Source organism: Cynocephalus volans, chromosome 7, assembly GCF_027409185.1.
Source record: "Cynocephalus volans isolate mCynVol1 chromosome 7, mCynVol1.pri, whole genome shotgun sequence".
NCBI classification, from domain to species: Eukaryota; Metazoa; Chordata; class Mammalia; order Dermoptera; family Cynocephalidae; genus Cynocephalus; species Cynocephalus volans.
The window spans coordinates 145,190,550-145,213,085 of NC_084466.1; the positions used below are offsets into that span (position 1 = coordinate 145,190,550).

The 22,536-nt window shown below is 34.9% G+C and overlaps 1 protein-coding gene across 3 annotated transcripts in view; it reads left to right on the top strand.

Annotated features, from left to right (window-relative positions):
* ATRNL1 (attractin like 1) overlaps nucleotides 1–22,536 on the top strand; it is an 819,545-nt gene that overhangs the window by 174,171 nt on the left and 622,838 nt on the right. For all 3 annotated transcript variants that reach the window (XM_063102060.1, XM_063102061.1, XM_063102062.1), the window contains exons 14-17: nucleotides 7,716–7,848; nucleotides 11,434–11,615; nucleotides 14,935–15,148; nucleotides 16,779–16,967. In XM_063102060.1, the coding sequence (XP_062958130.1) occupies nucleotides 7,716–7,848; nucleotides 11,434–11,615; nucleotides 14,935–15,148; nucleotides 16,779–16,967 (718 nt within the window). The remainder of the gene's footprint in view (nucleotides 1–7,715; nucleotides 7,849–11,433; nucleotides 11,616–14,934; nucleotides 15,149–16,778; nucleotides 16,968–22,536) is intronic.

Below are 22,536 nucleotides of genomic sequence, written 5' to 3' on the forward strand. Positions count from 1 at the left end.
TAACATGATACAACTATACTGTGTACAACTGAAAATGCACTAACCCCTTCCTTGGAAAAGGAGGTAATGCCCTTGACTGATGTTTATTGCTCTCCTTGATATCCCATAACTTAAATACTATAATGTAAAATTAACCATACTTAAATTCTGATATAAAGTCAAAGCATCTTATGTTATACAATAAGGGAATTAGAGAGGAAGGAAAACAAAGATACTTAATACACACATACAGACACACACAAAGATATTCTTAGCAAAATGAGCAGGAAATACTCCTGACAATTATAGTCCTTATTTCTGTAACTGGTCACGTGGTCGAACCTGTTATTTATAACTGCCTTCTTCCTCTAACCAGTCTATATTCCATTTGCCTTCAGCAAACACCTTACCTGCTTGTGATTCTTTATCTGGCAGGGTAACTTAAACCTTCATTCTTGAAAAGTCTGGGGCATTAGTAGTTCTGCCTGGATTGGGTTGTTGTAGTTTTCCATTGATCTTAATCACAGTGCATGTAATACCAAGAGATGTTCTAAGGGATCTCCTGTATTCCAGACATACTCTTTCTTATGCCCATTGTGGAGTAGTAGTCCAGTTCCCCTGCAACAGTCCAGATCAATCACCCTAGCCAGCATAGTAACTCTTCTTTGCCTATTGATTTGGAGGCATAAGGAGCCCAAAGTGGCTGAATGGTAATCTTAACTTCCTAGTAGAAATATTCCTCCCTCTGAAACTAAGACATCTAGGCCAGAAAAGCATGAGGTCACAGGAATAGGAAGAAAAATTTCACTAATGGGTCACTGAGGGTAATAGTGAATAGTGTCACTCACATTTCCACCCCCGGATTTTTGTACCCATAAATCTTGGCTATAAGAGAAACAGCATCATATCTTGGATGTTAATTCAGAGCATATACAGCCTTCTGGAGAACTTTGCTCTATTCCTGCAAGTTATTGCCACCTAGCTGGCACTGTAACTGAATCTTCCAAATACCTTTCCGTTGTTCTGTCAAACTAGCTGCTTCAGGATTATAGGGAACATAATAAAATCAGTGCATTGCAAGAGCATGGGCCCATCATCAAACTTCATTTTTTGACCTGCCGTGGCAGATGATAAGGCATTCTGTAAGTCCACTGATGATAGTTTTGGCAGAAACATTGCAATGCAGGGAAGATAAATCTGCACCCAGAATAAGTGTCTATTCCAGTAAGAGCAAAATGCTGCCCCTTCCATAGTGGAAGCTTTTCAGTGTAATCAATAAGTCACCAGGTAGTTGACTGATCACTACGGGGAATGGTGCCATGTCAGGGGCTTGGTATTGGTCTCTGCTATTTGCAAATTGGGCACTCAGCACTGGCTGTAACCAGACTGGCCTTGGTGAGTGGAAGTTCATTTTACTGAGCCTGTGTATAACCTCCATCCCTGCCATCATGGCCATTTTGTCTATGAGCCCATTGGGTGGTGAAAGGGGTGGTCATAGTCCATGAATTGGTATATAATTGCACATCTGGCCATTTTTCCTTCCAAGCAAAATGAACAACCAGGTATACTGCTTGAAGTTCTGCCCACCAGGAGGATTTCCCTTTACCATTGTTCTTCAGGGACATCCCAGAAAGTGGTAGTAGTGCTTCATCTGTCCGCTTTTGGGTGGTGCCTGCATATTGTGCAGAACTATCTGTAAATCAGGCCTGAGACTTCTTTTCCTCTGCAAGTGATCATAGGGCACTTCCTGTGAAGCCATAGGTGCAAATTGGGAGAGAAGTGGGAACCATGGGCATTTGAGCTACTTCATGTAACTTGTGCCTTCAGGGCCTGCTTGGGCCTGATTACATATATACCACTTCCCTTTGATAATGGAGTGCTACTGTGCACACCTAAGTTTATGGTTCTGTGGGTCAGATAACACCCAGTTCATAGTGGGCAGCTCAGGTAGCGTGGTAATTTGGTGGTCCACATTTAAGTGTTTGGTCTCTACTAAGGCCCAGTAGCAGGCTAAGAGCTGTTTCTCCAAAGGAGAATGGTTATTTGTGGATGATGGCAGTGTTTTGCTGCAATATCCAAAGGGCCTGCACTGCAATTTGGCTATAGGAGCCTGCCAAAAGCACCACACAGCATCCCTGTCTGCCACTGATACGTTAAACACCATTGGATCTGCTGGATCATGTGACCTAAGTGGCAGAGCAGCTTGCACAGCAGCCTGGACCTGTTGCAGAGCCTTCTCTTATCTGGACACCACTTGAAACTAGTAGCTCTTGGGGTCACCCAGTAAATGGGCCAAAGTATATATTGTGCCTCCCTTACCCCTGCAAGTCCAAAGAGACCTGTTAGGTGGTGTGCCTCTTTTTTGGTTGTAGGAAAGGCCACAGGTAGCAATTTACTCTTCACCTTAGAAGGTATATCTTGACATGCTTCACACTACTAGACCTCTAGGAATTTCACCGAGGTGCAAGGCCCCTGAATTTTAGTTGAATTTGTTTCCCACCCTCAGACACACAAATGTCTTGCTATTAAGTCTAGAGTAGTTGCTCCTTATGTTCATTAGAATCAATCAGCAGGTTAGACTTCTTTTCACTGGACCCAGAACTTTTCTGTTTATACAAATCAATTAGGAATTTAGTGGATTCTATATATTTCACTTCTAGGAGTACAATAATCAACTAGCCAATGCCATTGGTATAAGCAGGTCAGACTATTCTGATCGCTGCTTTGACCCTGCTGCCCATCACGGTAACCATACCTACCTTGCCATTGGTAGTTGAGTGCTGCCGCTTGGCCCCTACAACCCTGGGATACAATTATTCCCATTGCATTTATGTTTCCCAATTCACTGGTTGCAGTTCTTACTGTAAGGCCTGGCATACAGAGAGGAGCAAATATGGAGATCTTTAAGGATGCCAGGGCTCCCCTCAAAAATTTATTTCTCACAGTATTGGTGAAAGGTATGTTTTCTGGACCCTCCCAGTGTGGGTAAGTAGGTCTTAAATGACAAATCCACTCTAACATTGTAATCTCCCTAAGTATTTAAATCCCTTCTTCTGTATTAAACCAAGGCAGGTCTGACATTTCCAGTTCACTGACTGAGGGCCATCTTTTGGTTCATATTTCAGCCAATCAAGCAAACCAACTGTTAGAGCTCTTTCTGATTCCCCAAGCTGTAACATTAAATGGAGAATTTCTGTTTAGTGAGCCCATATCGATAAATTTGGCCTGATCCAACTTTATGTTCTTTCCATACCCATAGTATCCATTCACACACATGTCTCCTGGGTTTCTCTCTGTATAAATTAGAAAACTGAAGTAGTTCTTTTGGAGTGTAATGCATCACCACAGGAGTCATACTTTGTACCTCACCAATAGGGGCCTGCTGGGACTTCAGTCTATTTATAGGTCTAGAAGCAAAGAGGGGTAGTGAAGGTGAGTTCTGAGGAGAATCATCATTGTCCTGCACGGCAGCTGCCTCAGGGAAGGCCGTAACAGTTTTCTCAAGTAATGCAGAGTTAATCCCCTCAAAGGGAGGTGCAAAGGCCAATGCTATTGGTGGTAGGGTGGGTGCTACCCCTGGATGAGGGAAGGCCACTTCTGGGGGTGGAAAGGCCACTTCTTCCACTGGCAAAGACAACTCATCAGAATTTAGGGACTCAATGTTACCAGCTCTATCAGGGTCTTCTCACACATATCCATCCCAGCTAATAGGATTCCATCTTTCCCAATTAATGCCTTTACTTTAACAGAGAATTATATTGGTAACTTGAATCCTTGAATTCATTTTTTTCCCCATTTTGTCTAGTGACATTAGAAGGAACCAGCCAACCTCATATTGGTTAGTTTTGCAAAAATGTTTGAAAGTATTATACCATATACACACTCACCCCACTTTTTAGAAGTGGTTGATTAAGAGTATCTTATGCAGATATTTTACATATCTATTATTAGTTAATGCTATGGACTGTCAGTGCTCTCTTTCTCCTGGAAATATAGTCATTAGCATCTTTAAATGTAATCAGGTTAACTGAGTCAGTTTCAGAAATTCTAGAAATTCTGTTCCTCTGGGACCATTCCTGATACCAAAATCTACACAAGTCAGTTCTGCAGAGAAACAGAACCAATAGGAGATACATCTATCTATCTATCTATCTATCTATCTGTCTGTCTGTCTGTCTGTCTGTCTGCCTGCCTGCCTGCCTGCCTGCCTGCCTGCCTGCCTGCCTGCCTGCCTACCTACCTACCTAGAATGAGATTTACTGTAAGGAATTGGCTCACACAATTGTAGAAGCTGTGAAGTCCCATGATCTGTTGTCAGTAAACTGGAAACCCAGGAAAACTGATAGTGTAAATTTCAGTCTGAGTCTGAAGGCCTGAGAACCAGGAGCAGTGATGGTAGTTCAAGTTCTAGTTCAAGGGTAGAAGACTAGTTCTAGTTAGTTCTAGTTCAAGGGTAGAAGACTGGTGTTTCAGCTCCGCAACAAGGAAGGTAGGGAAAATTTTTTCCTTCTTCACATTTTTGTTCTATTCAGCCCCTCAAGGGATTGAATAATGTTCACCCATATTGGGGAGGGCATTCTGCTTTACTAAGTCTACCAATTCAAATGCTAATCTCATCCAGAAACATCCGCACAGACACACCTAGAAATAATATTTATCCAAATATCTGGTGTTTCCTGGTCAAATTGACACACATAAAATGAAACATCACAGTATAAAATGGATAACATTATTACTTAAAAATTGCAAGCAGATTTTATTTTAACCTTTGTTGTATAATCCTGAGTTAATTTGTGTTTTGACATTGTCTTCATCTGTTCAGGCTGCTATAAAAAAATACCGCAAACTGGGTGACGTATAAACAACAGAAGTTTATTTCTCATAGTTCTGGAGGCTAGTAAATCCAAGATCTAGGCAATGGCAGATTTGGTGTTTGGTGAGGGCTTGCTTTCTGATTCATAGGATTTGTCTTTTCACTGCCTCCTTACATGATAGATGAGGAGTTCTGGTCTCTTCAGATCCTTCACTAATCCCACATATGAGACCTTCCTTATGATCAAATTACCTTCCAAAAATTGCACTTTCTAATACCATTGCATTGGGGATTAGGTTTCAATTTATGAATTTTGGGGGACACAAACATTCAGTCCAGTGCAGACATTTACACATGTGAAAATACACATATCTAGGTGAAAATACACATATCCAGGTAAAAATATGCATATCTTAAAAATTGCATTGTGTAAATTGCTATGAAGTATTCATTTTATAAAGTGGCCTTTTGCTTTATATTTTAGTTTTGATGATGATGTGTTAACAAGGAAAGCATTGGGTGAGGTAGTGTAAGTGAGAATATGGTACTTACTTGTAATTTAGAATTTGATGTGATGTTTCTTCTAGACATTTTTATCAGAATGTCAGGGAAAACCAAATGCTAATGAATACATAAAGCTCTATGGGATTTTAGTCTAACTGATCTGAATTGATATCCTATTTCATTATTTAGCCATATTTACTGAAAGTTACATATTTTGTGCCATAATTGGTTAAATAACCTGCTAGATTCTCAGGGCTTTTCATTTTAAATTTATGTCTAAATATATGAGAGTGAAGACAGTAGAATAATGTTTACTTTTCATATTCTGTTTACTAGCATGCATCTGGTTTAGTAGGTCAGAAATGCCAGCTTTGTTCCAGAACAAGTCAGCTTTCTTCCATCATTGAATAACTTGGTCCTGTGTGTGACTGAAATATAATTTTATCTATAGGGCTTGTTCAGTATCAACAAATGACTATGTGTTTCTTAATGAAGAGAAGAAGAGTTATTAGGATGGGGGATGGGCACTCTAATGTTATCATTGTTCTAAAAACCAACATTAAGCTGTTATTCTTTCTCTTATTCCATCGTATTTAGCTATTCTCTTTCATTTTTATAGGTTGTTTTATGTTTCCAATAATTCAGGTAAATTTATTTTGTTTAAGTTAGCTGGGAAGTTTGGAACTATCCTCTAATGATCATATAGAATAATGCTAAAATTTATATGCTATATGAGAACAAAAAGCTCTGAATCAGAAAAAATAATGATAAAAAAGTTTATATGTTTCTAATGAAAATGTGGTGATTGAATATGAGTCACAAAGTAATTTGACATTTGCAAAAATGTATCTTCTGTGATTTTTTAGGATGAATAGAGATAAACATAATATCTGGGTACTTTTTGCCTGGTACATTATAGTAAATGTAATTTGTAGTAAAGAAATTAACACACTTGGAATGGAGTTGATTGCAATGTATTTTATGAAGGACAGTCTAATAGTTTATAAGTAAATATTCATATTTGGTGGATGACACTCAAAGTATCTAAGAGGATAAAAATTGCTTCAACAAATTTTATATGTGGGATAGTTATAATTTAATTTTAATTTTTAGGCTTATTGATTAAAAATAAATATTTAGCTCCCTTACATGAGAAGGTCTGAGGTAAGCATTTATAACTGTAAACAAACAAAAAAGATTATGGTGGGGCTCAGGATGCAGCATGAAGTTCTTTGCAGTTTTTCCTCTAGAGTCATAGGAAGAGGTGAGCCAAAAACTTTAGTATCTGATTTTCATGAAATAGGTTTTATTGTAGATATTGATTATATCATGTGGAGTACCTGGCCCTGGGTGTTATATAAGGTATTATATAAGGAGCTACCCCCAGAAGTTCCTGTATTGCCTTTTTTTCTTTCTTGACTTTTAACCTTTAACCTCTCAGTGCCAGAATTGGTTGAAATAAAATTACGTTATATAATAAGATTGAAAACAAATGTAATCTTTGCTGGTTCTTTTTACCCTCAATTAAGAAAATGTGATGAATACATACAGGAGAAGCATCAATTAACCAAAACCATTATCTAGTGTTTGTGGAAGAAAAATTAGTTTGAATTGTTGTGAAAATAATTTACCTTTTCAAATTGTACTGGATTTTGATAAAGCATGTCTTTAAGTTTTACAATTGGTCATTTATTCTTCATTCCCAAGGGTTTGCACCATAGTTTTATTAAGGCTAAAATCATTTCATTAAAGAAAGTGACTTTGTACATTGACTTTATTTATTGAATTGGAAGCCTGTTTTCAGACTCACTAAAAAAAGTTTTCATTAGATGGTTTCTATTTCAAATTGTGTAAATTGAACTTTTTTTTTCTTTTTTTTTGGTAAGCCCTCATTTCAACTTCAAGAACAATATTTTAACTTGTTAAAAGAAAAACTTCAGACAAAATTAATTTGGAAGAATTTATTTGAGCAAAGGATTCATGAATTGGGCAGCACCATAAACCAGCAGAGGTTCAGAGAGCTCCTCCCAGCTATGTGGGAGTATTTATAGACAGAAAAAAGAAGTGACATACAGAGACAACTTGATTGGTTACAGCTTGACATTTGCCTTATTTGGGCATGGTGTGATGAGACTTTTATCTTTTTTAGACATGGTATGATCAGTTAGCAGCCTGTGATTGGCTGAATCTCTGCTGCTGTGATTGGCTGAAACTCAGCTATCTGGTACAAGAATATACTCTTAAGTTAGGTGGCAGTTCACTATGTACAGAGGAAGCTGTAGTTCAAATTTAATTTAATTCAATAAACTAATAAATAAGAGAGATTCTGATTCACTGTGGGATTTGGAAAGATGCTGAAGTTTAAGAATCATTGTGGTATAAAAGTGAAATATAACTTGCTTTATCTTTTATTTTCTAGTCTGTCAAAAACTACACCAAATGTCATGTGAGAAATGAGCAGATTTGTAATAAACTCACCAGCTGTAAAAGCTGTTCACTAAATTTGAATTGCCAGTGGGATCAGCGACAACAAGAATGCCAGGCTTTACCAGGTAAATACTTCAAAATTCGGTAATGAGTTTCATAGTATACAGATGAATACAATTATAGTAAAGTGTGTTTAGTAAGAACATTACATTTTCTAAAATGAAAGCAATAGCAAATACCAAGCTATAATATTAGAGTAATAATAGCATTGTTTCTACATGAAAAATTTTATAATTATATATTTATTCCCAATTCTTTTAAGATGTTCATGATTTCTTGTGTTTGCAATACTATTGGCTTGATAACTTTTCATTTTAAAAAATTAGATATTAAAAACATAGAATATTACAAGCACTCAGGCTTAACACCCAGATTTAGCAAATACTAACATTTTGTCATATTTGATTTATTTTTTTTAAAACCCTTTATTTTAAAAATTAATGAATATATTCTACTGACTGCTTTTTAATTACAATTTTTAACATTTATAATAAATATTGTCTGTTTTTATGAGCATCTACTTTGTACAAACCAGACCAAAGCTCATTTTAAAAAGTAACTTCATGTTTCACAGTTGACATACTTAGTAGACCCCAAGTACTCCTTCTTTAAATAAAAAAGATAAAATTAGGAAATCAAAAAGCAATACAGGTATTTAACCAGCTTCATCTTCTTGTTATATAGATAAACTGAGACACATGCTGGTTAAGTGACTTGCTCAAAACTGCTCGGCTTGTAAATGTCAGAGTCTTAACTATTAACTGAGTATTTTATTTCTGTTCAGTTATTTGCCTCCTCTCTCTATCCCATGGGTTTTCCCCCCATAGAAAAATTTCTGAACCTGTGTAATTCTAAGTAGTATTGGAATATTCCATCACAGAATTTATGTCTGAAAGAGAATCTTTCTTACATGTTCATGTAATAAAGCGAAAATTATTCTGCCTTTATAAATACCATTGAGGTTTGTGAATGCTTATTCAGATTTTGAATTTTGTTTATATACTGACATCAAAAGCTTTTAAATAGTGAAAAAATATTTAAAAAGCTTTTAATTTTTTTAAATATGTGCTTGTATGTTCACTTTGTGAAAATTAGAGAATATTAATACAGTAGGCAGGATTTAAGAAGCAGCAGTGAGGTGACTCTAAGAACTTGAAAGTAGTATTGATCTCTGAGTCAACTATAAAATAAACATGTAGATCATTAAAATATTTACAAAGTCTCCTTAAAAAGAAAAATAAATTATTGACCAAAATAAGGTTTGATTGAAGGAATGCATACATTTAAAGGAAGACTGCTTCAATAAGAAGAGAATTTGGTTCCCAGTGGAAGTTTGGAAAAATGACAGTGAAGTTATCTTTGGTAGTACCCATCTACTCAGTCCCCAGGAAGAAAACCTTGCTTTGGTATAAGGGCTCCACTTGACCAGGTTATTATTTTGGGCATACTAACTCCCTTTTCTGCATTCATACTCACTAAGCAGCCAACTGGATGTAAATAGTTTGGTTTTCATTCATATTTTTTCAAGGAAGTGAATGTTCTAAATAGAGAACCCAGCCTGTAGACCAGTTACAACATTCCATGAATACTGGTGAATTGCAATTTTTTGGCACAAATTTCATATGAACTTGGCAACATGAATTTATCTCACTAAACTCATTAAGAAATGAACTGCTTTCCTTTTAACCTCACAGCTGAGTTGATGCCCAATACTTACAAAAGCCTTAAATGTCAAAATATTTGGTTCAATGGTATAGTTTAGTTTAGCCTCAAAGGCCCATGCATTTGTTTTTATTTGTATGATTTATCAATCAGCTATTTTTGGTCTCATTGGAGAAAAAATGAAACAGGCAAAAATAATCTGAACCCTTCCTTGTTTCAGTAAAGTGAGAAAAAACCAAAACTTTTGTACCATAAGGAAAAGTGATACTTTGGATCCCAGAATACTGGGAAGATTGAGGCCACATGGGCATACTAAACAATCTTATTAGATGATAATTACAGTTTTTTGAGGGATTACTATGTCCTAACCTCTGTGGATTATAATCCTTAGAACAGCAGCTATCAAAGAACAGGAGGCCCCAATACTAACAATGCTAAGATATTATTTGCATTTTTTACTCTCATTCTGTTAGGTGTTTACCATGGAGTTTACCAAAGGCCATGTGATGTGTGCTATCCCAGTAGATTGAATGTAGAAGCAGATAGGAGAATGCAGTTGTCTTTTATTAAGCCAGACATTAAAGAGAGCGGCAAAATGTAAAGCAGTACCACACTACTTATTATTGTGACATTTTATTGTGAAAAGTTTCAAAAACAGAAAAAGATGGAAAGAATTGTAGAGAAGACACCCAATACCCACATGCTAGATTCCACAATTCATGTTTTGCTCTATCCGTTTTATTCCTGATCACTCTGTCTATCCACCCTTTATTCATTTATTAATCCATCTTAACTTTTTGATGCCGGGGGCCTAATTTGAACTGTCAACTGCTTCCTGTAGGAGAGGGAATTTGAAGATACATTTCCTTCAGGCCTGTTTATATAGCATAATGGGACAAGACGTCTCAGCAGCTGGAAGAGTGTATTTGTAATGGGATTTTACATTATTATTTTAAATGAATAAATAAATGTATTTTTTAAGTTATTAGTTTTAATTTTAATATGGTCCAAATCAATGGATATAGCATGCATAAAGAAAAGTTCTGGGGAGCCCTCAATAATTTTTTAGTATTAAAGACCAAAAATTTTGAAAACTGTTGCTTTAGAACAATTCCATAAGGGTTGTACTAATGCATCTAGGCCTTTTCTATAGGGCAAGAGGTACTAATATGCTTAATGTGATATGGAAACTAAGATGTAGTTAAACTTTATAGATCAGTGTGTTAATGAAACACTGCAGTGTTAATTAGTGCACATTACAGCATAACTTTATAATGTATTTATAAACCAGTGTTTTAGAAAATAGGCACTGCTTAAAGTTCAATTTGGACTCTGGATAAACTACTATTACTGAATAGTATGTTTCAACTTTAGGAAGACCTCAATACTTATGTAAAAATAAACATTAGAAAGCAAAGATTAGAGCTTCTTTACTAAACATAGGTGAACTGAGACTTCTGTATTCTTATTGATAATTAAAGAATCAAGGATCTCAATTTATATAAAAACAATACATCTGGGTGATGGAAAGTACATTTGGAGGTCAGTTACCCTCACATAGGAATAATTTTGAAATTGCTTTTGTTATATGCTAGTTGTTTTTCTATTAAAGTGATGTTTTCCTATATAAATTGGACCTTGGGACACAAATATAGAAGTCATTTTACTTACTGAGATACCATATGCCAACACATTAAATTTTACATAGAAAAGCTAGCAAACAGTCCAACTGGTTTTAACATGTCTGGAGCCATTGCTTATCTTATATTTAAGAATTAAAGAAAAAGTTAGGATCTTCTGTTCTCATTTTCCACCAAACTATTAGACAAATTTTGCTTGGGATATTATGTGGAGATATTAAAAATGTTTTATTTAAAAAATAATTAAAACAAATATAGAAATTATATTTAGAATTCTGAAATAATTGAAAGATACATAAGCTTTTTGGTAATATAAAAAAATGTTATATATATGTGTTTTTTGACTAGCACATCTTTGTGGAGAAGGATGGAGTCATATTGGGGATGCTTGTCTTAGAATCAATGCCAGTAGAGAAAGCTATGACAATGCAAAACTTTATTGCTATAATCTCAGTGGAAATCTTGCTTCGTTAACAACCCCAAAAGAAGTAGAATTTGTTCTGGATGAAATACAGAAGTATACACAACAGGTAACACATATACTTGTTATATTATGGAAATATGCTATGATAATACTATAATTTTTGGAAATGCTTTGTTCTCTTTGTTTTCTTCTTAATATTCTTACTAAATCTTGGAAATAAAAGTCAACCTGATTTTGAAAGTGAACTGGCAGAGGACTTATTCTGTATGTATTATTTAGTAATAAAGTTTTATAAATTACTTACGTTTTACATGGTAAACCACTGTATTACCTTACCAAAACGTCATCTCCTATGAATAAATATACTTAAAAACGTGTGTACTGTTCTCAAAGGTTTTAGTGAAAAGAGAGACAAATAATTACATTGAAGTGTGTTAATTGCAATGATAGATGCACACAGGGTGATGGCCAACATTAGAGGATGGACATCTAACCAGTCATGTGGACTTCAGGAGTTTTCTAGAGGGATGTCTTAGGTAAGTTTTGCAGGACATGGAGTTGGCCAGCACATGACAATATTTGTAAATGCCAGAGCAACTCCTTTGTTATTTTCTCTTGTGTTGTTTGAAAGCTACCTGCTGGAGGTTAAGATTTATGTAGTGGCATGTGGGAGAGACCTATTGATTTTTATAGTATTTTTGAAAAACATGCCAGGATATATTTATAAAGTTTGATTTTTAAGTGTGTAGAACATGACATAAGTTAACATCTGTTTGTAATGTGACATCATGAGTTTCATTTCTTTAACTGTAAAAAATGAGGGACAATTAATAATGAACATGTGAAAATTAGTTCTACTGAATACCCATCACTCGTGAGAGCATATTTTTGGCAGATCCACATTCTCTTGAGTTTTAGAAAGTACTAGTTTTTGGCATTAGAGCTGTAGTGCTTTTTTCCTTATTCAAAACACGTTATTTTAGTTCTTACAAAATAACTTGACATGTACTATTTTAGAAGTTGCATATTTCAAGATTTCCTGTGTTAGTTACTCATTTTTTCTTGCCTATTATTATAAATCATAGATTGGACTAAATTATTTTGAATTTGTGATGAACTTAGATTTGATAGTTTTTTGACTAGTAAATGAAGAATGTTTTGTTTTATCGGAAAACTGAGCTTTAGCATGATTTCAAAGCTGGAAACTTCTGCAAGGTGACATTCCATTAAGTATATCTTTATATAAAACAATTTATATCACAAGTCATTGCAGTTGTATAAACTTAAGATAACCCTTCTCTTCTTTGGCAAATAAAGATTGATAAATCCATGTACTTTAAAGAGATATTTTGGGCCAAATAATCGTTTAACTTATTGGAAATGGCTGATGAAATGTTACAATGATTTATGGTGTGCTGAAGTAAATTTTCGTAATACAGTAATTTATCTTTCATTTTCAACTGCTTGTCCAGTTCATTTAGTGAGTAATAGTTACTTTAAATGTTTTATCAGCTGCTTCATTTTTCTGTTTCTCTCCTCTTCCTCTCAGGTTCTTATCATGATGAGTTAGAGTGTAATATTTCATTTTAAATGACTTGTCTTTACCATAGATAGTTCGGGAATAAAGGCAGAATTTCTGTAATGTGAAACACGATTGTTAATCTGAAGTGTCTATTTTGGATTGACTCCTGATGTTATCATCAAGAACTGTAAAAATATAACTTTTCTGTTATCAAAATATCTTTCAGAACAATGTATGAAATATGATCATAATGTTAAGCAGCATGTATATCTTTGTAATTAGAAACTATTTATTAAGTACCATCTCTGTCTCAGGCATTGTGCTGGATGGTGGAAAATTAACCATCTTTGTTCTAATAGATTTTATTTAGCAAATTTTATTGATCACCTACTATGTATGTGTACAGTACTCTAATAGTCGATATGAAGTATACTGTCATAATGAAAATTCATACAATATTTTAATTTTGTCCAAGAAACATTTGTTGAATGCTTCCTGTGTGGAACTCATTGCAGTCATACACTACAAATTTCTAGGTGTATGGCCATCTTTTTAAGCTCTCTAGGACCATTTGTCCAACATAATTAGAATGAATACTGGATATAAATATCTCATTTCTGTATTATTAAAGACTAAGATGGAGAGGCATATTTTTCTCTACACTGGCAGCCCACAATGTAAAAAAAAAAAATGATTTGAATGTTTTTTTTAAAATTTAATTTAATTTTATTTTATTCTCAAAATACAATGTACTTGATTTTCATGCCCCTTTACCCGTTCCACCCCCCCTTCCCCCCCCACATCATATCTGTGCACTTGGCTTAAATAGTTCAAGGAATTTTTGTGGTCATTCTGTCTTCTTCCTCCCACACTTTATTCGTTTGTGTGTTTATTTATTTATTAATTTTTAACTCCCACAAATAAGTGAGGAAATGTGGTATTTCTCTTTCTGCGCCTGACTTGTTTCACGTAATATAATTTTCTCTAAGTCCATCCACGTTGTTGTGAATGTCTGAAACCATTTTACACTACAATATAGTATTGGTAACTTAGTATTTTAGAAGATAAATATATTATTATGTATATTAAAGTAGAGGTGTTTATGATGTAATAGAATTTTATAAAGATAGTGACTTGTATTAAGAATGTGTCATTATTTTGGGGGTATCATAAGAATAACATTTTTAAATTGAGTAATGATTAAAATATATAAATATGGAAAATATTTTGATTTTAAGCTAATTTTGAAATATTAGTGAGAACATTATTAGTTAAATTTTAGGTGCAAGAGTCAGATTTTATCAATTTTCTTGATCTCTTTTTTTAATAAAAGTAAATAATATTAATTTATCTAAAATTCTTAACAGTCTAAATGTAGTAGAGGTCTGAACTTGAAGAACTTCTCTCAGTTCTTTTGTGAAGTCCTGTTATGAAGTCTTTATTCAGATTCGTTAAGTACTGTTTGTTGATTTTGTTCTCTACTTTCACACTGTAAATAATGGCAATTTATCTTAACTCCATAACTGATTGATAATAGTAGCAGTAGCATCCGTAACAATATGTTAAGTTTTTTAATGATCTTGCCTCATAAGGTAGACATTTATATCAGATATTTACATCCCCATTCTATAGAAGAGGAAACTGAGGCCTACAAGGGCTAAATAAATGACCCCAATCGTGTAGCTAAACACAAAACTTATGTTTTCAAAATAGTGTTCTATTCTGCATCATTCTCCAAAATGTGCTGGAATTATTGATTATCTTTGGTACTAAAAGTCATTGGAAAGGCATTTCTATATATTTTTAAATGTAATTTTTAATGATAATGAACTATTTGCTAAGAAATATGATGCAATATTTTTACGTCTAACTTTTTTAAATGCCCCTTTCCTGTTGTTTACAGAAAGTATCACCTTGGGTAGGCTTGCGCAAGATCAATATATCCTACTGGGGATGGGAAGACATGTCTCCTTTTACAAACACAACACTGCAGTGGCTTCCTGGTGAACCAAATGATTCTGGGTTCTGTGCATATCTAGAAAGGGCTGCAGTGTCAGGCTTAAAAGCTAATCCTTGCACATCTATGGCAGATGGCCTTGTCTGTGAAAAACCTGTCGGTAAGTAGTCCAGTAAATTAGCATTTCTTTAAAAATGTGTTTCCAACACCTCTTCCTGTTTCCTCCTTCCAGGGTGTAGTCTGAAGTAACTTACACCATCTTTTTATGATGCTGATTCCCTGATAATTGTGTAAATTTTATTTTTATCCATATTTCTGACTTTTAGTGATCTCAGCCTTAACCTGTGAAAATTACAAAATTTTATTGTTTTGTACAATCTTTATTTCTTGGTTAAGATAGTGAGATTATAAACAGTGGTTGTAGTTACTTACAGTATAGCAATAATCTATACTTAGTTTGTTAAGATTTATCTTTAAGATTAATGACTAATTGAGACTCATTTTAATGTGGTAGATCTGTTATTTCATCTGTCAAGTAAAAAGAAACATTTCTGTTACATCTTTTGGAATGGATTTTTGTTAATTTGAGAAAGGAATGTTGAATTCTTTTCTTTTCAAATATTGTATTTTTATTGTAAAATATATGTAACATAATATTTACCATTTTAACCATTTTTTAGTGTACAGTTTAGTGGCGTTAAGTACATTCACACTGTTGAGCAGCCATTACAGCCATCCATTTCCAGAACTTTCTTCATTTTGCGGAACTAAAACTCTATGCCCATCAAACAACAATTCCCCATTCCTGCTCCCCTCAGCTCCTGGCAACCACCATCCTTTCTATGATTTTGACTACCTCATACAGCAGAATCATGCAGTGTATGTCCTTTTTTGACCAGCTCATTGCCTGGTACAATGTCTTCAAGTTTCATCCACATTGTAGCATGTGTCAGAATTTCCTTCCTCTTTAAGTCTGAATAATACTCCATTAAATGTATATACCACATTTTGTTCACTTGTTCATACATCAGTGGACACTGAGTTGCTTCCACATCTTGGTTATTGTGAATAATGATACTATGAATTTGGTTGTACAACTATCTGTTCAAAATTCTGCTTTCATAAGCTAAAAGTGGAATTGCTAAAGCATATGGTAATTCTATGTTTAATTTTTTGAGGAGCTGCCATAGTGTTTTCCACAGTGGCTGTGCTATTTTACATTCCCATCAGCAATGCCCAAGGTTCCAATTTCTCCACGTCTTTACCTACATTTGTTTTTTTTTTCTTTTTTAATAATAGCCATTCTAATGGGTGTTATAAATATTGTATTTTAGTAAAGATTTTATGGTAATTTGTATTTTTATTGTTTGTTTATATCAGAGACATGTTCACTAAGAAGACATGTGCTTTGATAAGGTGTAGAATGTTTATGGAAAAAAATGTGGCTGGGAAAGTAAATAATGCCAATGTATATAATATTTACCTAATGGATAGAAAAACTAGGTCACAGATTACATTACTATTTATAATTTTTAAAATTATACAACTTTATGTACATAGTAAAAAATCAAACATTTCAAAGGAAAAATAAATTTCAATTTTAATGATATATTTAAGAAGTATTGATATGTCATCATTATTTTTATTTATGTCATTATGTTATAATGACGTAAATAAAGCACTTGGCTTAATTAAAACATTCCCTATACAGCAAAACAAACAAAATCTGTACACTTGTGTTAAAATGCAGTTAACAAATGGAAATAATTATATTTGTTTATTTATTCCAGTTAGTCCAAATCAAAATGCAAGGCCATGCAAAAAGCCGTGCTCTCTAAGGACATCATGTTCCAACTGTACAAGCAACGGCATGGAGTGCATGTGGTGCAGCAGTACGAAGCGATGTGTTGACTCTAATGCTTATATTATCTCCTTTCCATATGGACAGTGTCTAGAGTGGCAAACTGCCACCTGCTCTCGTAAGTATTTATCTAGAGTGACTTTTCATTTAACAGCAACATAGAGCTTTTTGCTGTGATGGAAAGAAGAGTTAAACATTTGAGGAAGCTTCAAAAGAAAAAGAAATTATAGCTAGTTTTAAAACCTACTAATGCTATTAGACTCTGATTTGTATTATGTCATCATTTGGAATTCCACTAAGTATCTTACCCTAGATATTAATGTCTTGCCACACTTGTGTTCCCCCCTCCCCTGAATTCTGAGTGTATGTTGCAGACAGCAAAATACCTTGTGATAATGCTCACCTCAAGGATCACATATTGCTTTTTTGTACCTCTTTAATGTTCTTTAATCTGGTACAGTTCCCATGTCTTCTTTTTATTACATGGCTGTGATATTTTGAAAAATCTACACCAGTTTTTCAGGTTTCTCATTTTGGATTTGTCTAATTGTTTACTCATGATTAGATTCAGGTAAGCACTTTTGGCAAGACTATCTTATCAATGTTAATGTATCTGCTACAAGTGCAGGATGCACAGTCTTGGCATCACACGGAGATTCATATCAGCAGGGCGGTACTGGACTTGCTGTTGGTTTTGCTTCAGGAGAAAGGTCCTGCCCCTCACTGGTCTCATACAATATAAGGTCTGTAGGATGAGGATGCACCTGACTGACTCTTTGATACTGGGAACTATGTGGTTATGAGAGTAGACTTGCTTGCAAAGGCTAATTGCATCAGAATATAGCTGCCAAAGGAATTGGATAATACTACTGATAGCACTTGGTGGCCTTGTAGGAAGTTGAGACCATGTGCAGCTCCTTTGCTTGGGAGAAGGAGGCAGAATTGGTCTCAGCTAGCTTCTTGCTAGCGGAGAATATGGTTTATCTTTCCACAATACATTCTCTGCATAGAGGTTCGTCAAAAATATAACCTGAATTAATTGGTCTTTTCAGATATGGAATAAGAAAGGTGAAAGAGTTATTTACTCCTGCTGCTCCCATCACCTGCTTCTCAATGTTGGATACATGCATTCATTTCCCACTTATTGGGGTCTATCCCTCTTGTGATTGGTCCAGACTTTATGTCCTTTTTTTTGAATAATATGCTTTGTAGGAGCCAAACAGTTACCATTCCACCACCAGAGTTAGTGGGAGAATCACCTGAGATGAAGTTGGTGTACATGTTTATATCCATACAGGACTCCTTGATTTGAACAAAGCAAAACATCAATTTATTTGCTGAAGTTCACACAGACATAGACATCGTTTGATAAGGATGTTAGGATTGCTTTTTTCTATTTCTGTGAAGAATGTCATTGGTATTTTGATGGGGATTGCATTGAATCTGTAGATCACTTTGGGTGATATCGACATTTCACAATGTTAATTTTTCCAATCCATGAGCATAGAATGTCTTTCCATCTTTTTGTGTCTTCTTTAATTTCTTTCACAGTGATTTGTAGTTCTCATTGTAGAGATCTTTCACTTCCTTAGTTAAATTTATTCCCAGGTATTTTATTTTTTTGGTAGCTACTGTAAATGAGCTTACTTCTTGATTTCTTTTTCTAATAGTTCACCGTTGAAGTGTTAAAACACTACTGATTTTTGTGTATAGATTTGTATTCTGCAACTTTACTGAATTTGTTTTTCAGCTCTAGGAGTTTTTTGGTAGAGTCTTTAGGTTTTTCTATATATAGGATCATGTCATCTGCAAATAGGGACAATTTGACTTTGTCTTTTCCAGTTTGTATGCCTTTATTTCTTTCTCTTGCCTGATTGCTCTGGCTAGTACTTTCAATACTATGTTAAATAGGAGTGGTGAGAGTGGGCATCCTTGTCTTGTTCCTGTTTAAAACATCCCCATTCAGGATGACATTGGTGGTAGATTTGTCATATATGGCTTTTATTGTGTTGAGATATTTTTCTTCTATACCCAATTTGTTGAGAGTCTTCATATAGCCAAAGCAATACTGAACCAAAAAAAAAAAAAAAAAATGAAGCCAGAGGCATTACCATTATACTACCTTACTTCAAATTATATACAAAGGTGTAGTAACAAAGACAGCATGGTACTGGCATAAAAAGAGACACATAGACCGATGGAACAGAATAGGGAACCCAAAAATCAATCTATGTACTTACAGCTAACTGATCTTTGACAAAGACATGAAGAACATACATTGGGGAAAGGACAGCATCTTCAATAAATGGTGCTGGGAAAACTGGACATCCATATGTAGAAGAGTGAAACTAGTCCTGTACTTCTCACTGCATACCAAAATCAACTCAAAATGTATCAAAGACTTAAATATGACCCGAAGCTATAAAACTCCTAGAAGAAAAAATAGAAGAAACACTTTAATAGGACTGGGCAAAGACTTTATGAATAAGACCTCAAAAGCACAGGCAACTACAACAAAAAACCAAATGGGATTATATGAAACTAAAAAGCTTCTGCACAGAAAAGGAAACAGTCAACAGAGAGAAAAAATAACCTACAGAATGGGAGACAATATTTGCAAAGTATACATCTGACAAGAGATTATTATCCAAGATATATAAGAATCTTAAACAACTTCACAGTAAAAAAAACAAGTAAACTGATTAAAAAATAGGTAAAGAAGTTGAATAGACATTTCTCAAAGGAAGATATACAAATGGCCAATGGATCCATGAAGAAATGCTGAACAGCACTAATCAGCAGGGAAATGCAGATCAAAACCACATTGAGATATGGTACCCGGTTGACTGGCTGTTACCAAAAGGACAGACAATAACAAATGCTGTCAAGATGCAGAGAAAGGCAGCCCTCCTACATACTAGTTGGGATTGCGAATTAGTGCAGCCATTATGGAAAATAGTATGGGGGTTTCTCAAGCAACTCTAGATAGAACTGCTGTACAATCTAGCAGTCCCGCTGCTGGGTATCTACTCAAAGGAATGAAAATCATTATGTCTAAGGGACACCTGTGCTTTCGTGTTAATCACAGCTCTACTTACAATAGCCAAGGGCCGGCCCGTGGCTCACTCGGTAGAGTGCGGTGCTGATAACACCAAAGCCACGGGTTCGGATCCCTATATAGGGATGGCCGGGTCGCTCACTGGCTGAGCGTGGTGCTGACTTACAATAGCCGAGATAATGGAACTAACCTAAATGTCCATCAACAGACAACTGGATAAGGAAAATCTAGTTTACATACACAATGAAATACTACTCAGCCATAAAAAAGAATAAAATTCTGCCATTCACAGCAACATGGATGAGCTTGGAGAAAATTAAATGAAATAAGCAAGACACAGAAAGAGAAATACCGCATGTCCTCACTCATAAGCAGGAGCTAAAAAATAAAGAAAGAAGAAAGATACAATAATCACAATAATGTGTTGAATTGTCAGAAGTAGAGAGCAGAACTGTGAGTAGCAGAGGTGGAAAAGGGGGAGAGAGGGTTAGTGAGGAAGTAGTTAAGGATCACAAAGAATGATTACATTTTGGTAGTGATGAATATGCTAATTATTCTGATTTGATTATCACATATTGTACATTGGTATTGATATTCAGCTCTGTACTCCATACGTATGTATAATCAATTATGTTTCAATAAGAAAAAATAGAGACATAAAATTAAAGGAATGTTTTGTTCTTTAATTCCCCACTTCTCAACTCCTGAGTGTCTAGGAATCCTACCCAGATAGAGAAATCAGGAGTTCTTAGTTTTTTCTTTTTTTTTTTTCCCCAATACTTTAATCTTCAATAAGCAGGGTTTGAAATGAGTGTTCCCAGTTACACGTTGGTGTGTTTGTGCCAGGCCCCAAAGGAACTGTAGTTACAGTTCAGTTAAAGACAAAATAGCAGCCCTTTGGAGTCCAGTATATATTAAACTTAGGCATGTGTTGTGGTTGAAAGGTATTCAATGGGATAGGAAAATCAGCAGTTTCCAGGGGATCTTTACCCCACTTCCAATTCCTTTTTCCTAACAATAGCTCTGAGTTCTCCACTATTATTATCTCTCTTCTCAGTATGTTTGCAACACTTTTAAGTCAATTGTAGGTTTTTGCAGTGGTCCACTGGATTCCTCTGTTCCTTTCTCTTCTGGAAGCAGCCACTTGGAGGTTTCCTATGCGTGTGGGCCATGTGACAGCTTGTTCCTATAAGTATCTTCAGTACTTTCTTAGCAGACCATTGGCCTTCTTGCATTTCCTCCTTAGGAGCAGCCACTACCAACATGACTATGATGAAGTAGACGACTATCCCAGCAACAGTGGCGTTGTCTGTCCATCCACTCTTCTTTTCTTTCTTTTTCTAAGCTTGCTTTTTTTTCCTTCTTCTCTCTAGGAGGCAGGATTGCCAGTAAGCAATCAGCAACTTTCATAATTCTGATGATCCCTTTTGGTGATGAGTCTACTGTTTTGAGGCCTATCAGTATCCTGCTTGCTCCTTGGATTCAATGGCCCTCAGACAGCATGGTCACTCAGTTACGATTAGCCCTTCTTGCCTTCTTGGTCGGATGAATGACCTTCCCGTTTAGATGTAGCCAGCTGCTTAAGGCAATACACGTAGAAACTCATACTTTTCTAGGCTTTTCATCACTCATAGGGAGGATGTCTCCTTCCCCTAGGGATCCAGTCAAACCCATGTTTGGTCCATATTGGGCACCACTGTTGCTTGAAGAGCTGCTTGTTCAAAAATAGGCAAAACTATACTATATTGCTTTGGAATGCATATTTAGATGATAAAACTATAGAGTAAGGCACAAAGTTACTTTTATAAATGTCAGATAGTGGATACTCTTGGAGAAGAGTAGGGGGCTGATTAGGAAATAGGACATGGGAAGCAATGCTCCACTTCTAGGCAGTGTGCAGGTACAGGGTATAAGTTTACAAAACTTACTCATCTCACATTTTTCTTTATGAACTTGTCTGTATGTGTTATATTTCACAATAAAAAAAGCTAAAAAGTAGAGGAAAAGGAGTTTGTGAAAGTTTCATAGCTCTTATATACTTAAGAACTTTCTAAAAATTATTTAGAGTTAAGTCAAAGTTACCTTCTCTGCTTATAAATCTTTCCTGTAACCCATTCCTTCCTTCTCATTTTTTCTTTTTAAAAAATTTTTATTGAGATAAAATGCATATAACATAAAATTTACCATGTTAACCATTGGAGAATAATCTTTAGTAATTTTCTACTAAATTTGTGGCTTTTGACCTTTTGAGTTGTTTCATGTCTAAATGTGTACTTTTTATTTTCACTTGAATGATAGAATGGCTGGTTATAGAATTCTAAATAATTTTTTTCTTTGCACTTCTTTAAGCATTCAGCACATGGATGAGATTTCTAAGGCCAATCTAATTTTCATTACTTTGTGGGACATGTTTTTTTTTTTTTCTTTCAATGGCAGCTTTTAAGATTTTTCCCTTTAGTGTTGACATTCTAAAATTTTACAATTTGTTTTAATCGAGTTTTTCAGTTATTGATGTGAATTTTTGAAATGAAAATTTCTAAAAAAAATTTGTCTCTTTCAATCACCTGCTGAAAATGTTCTTTAATGTTCTTTTATATGTTTCCTTCTTTTTACTCTTTTTGGAAATCTT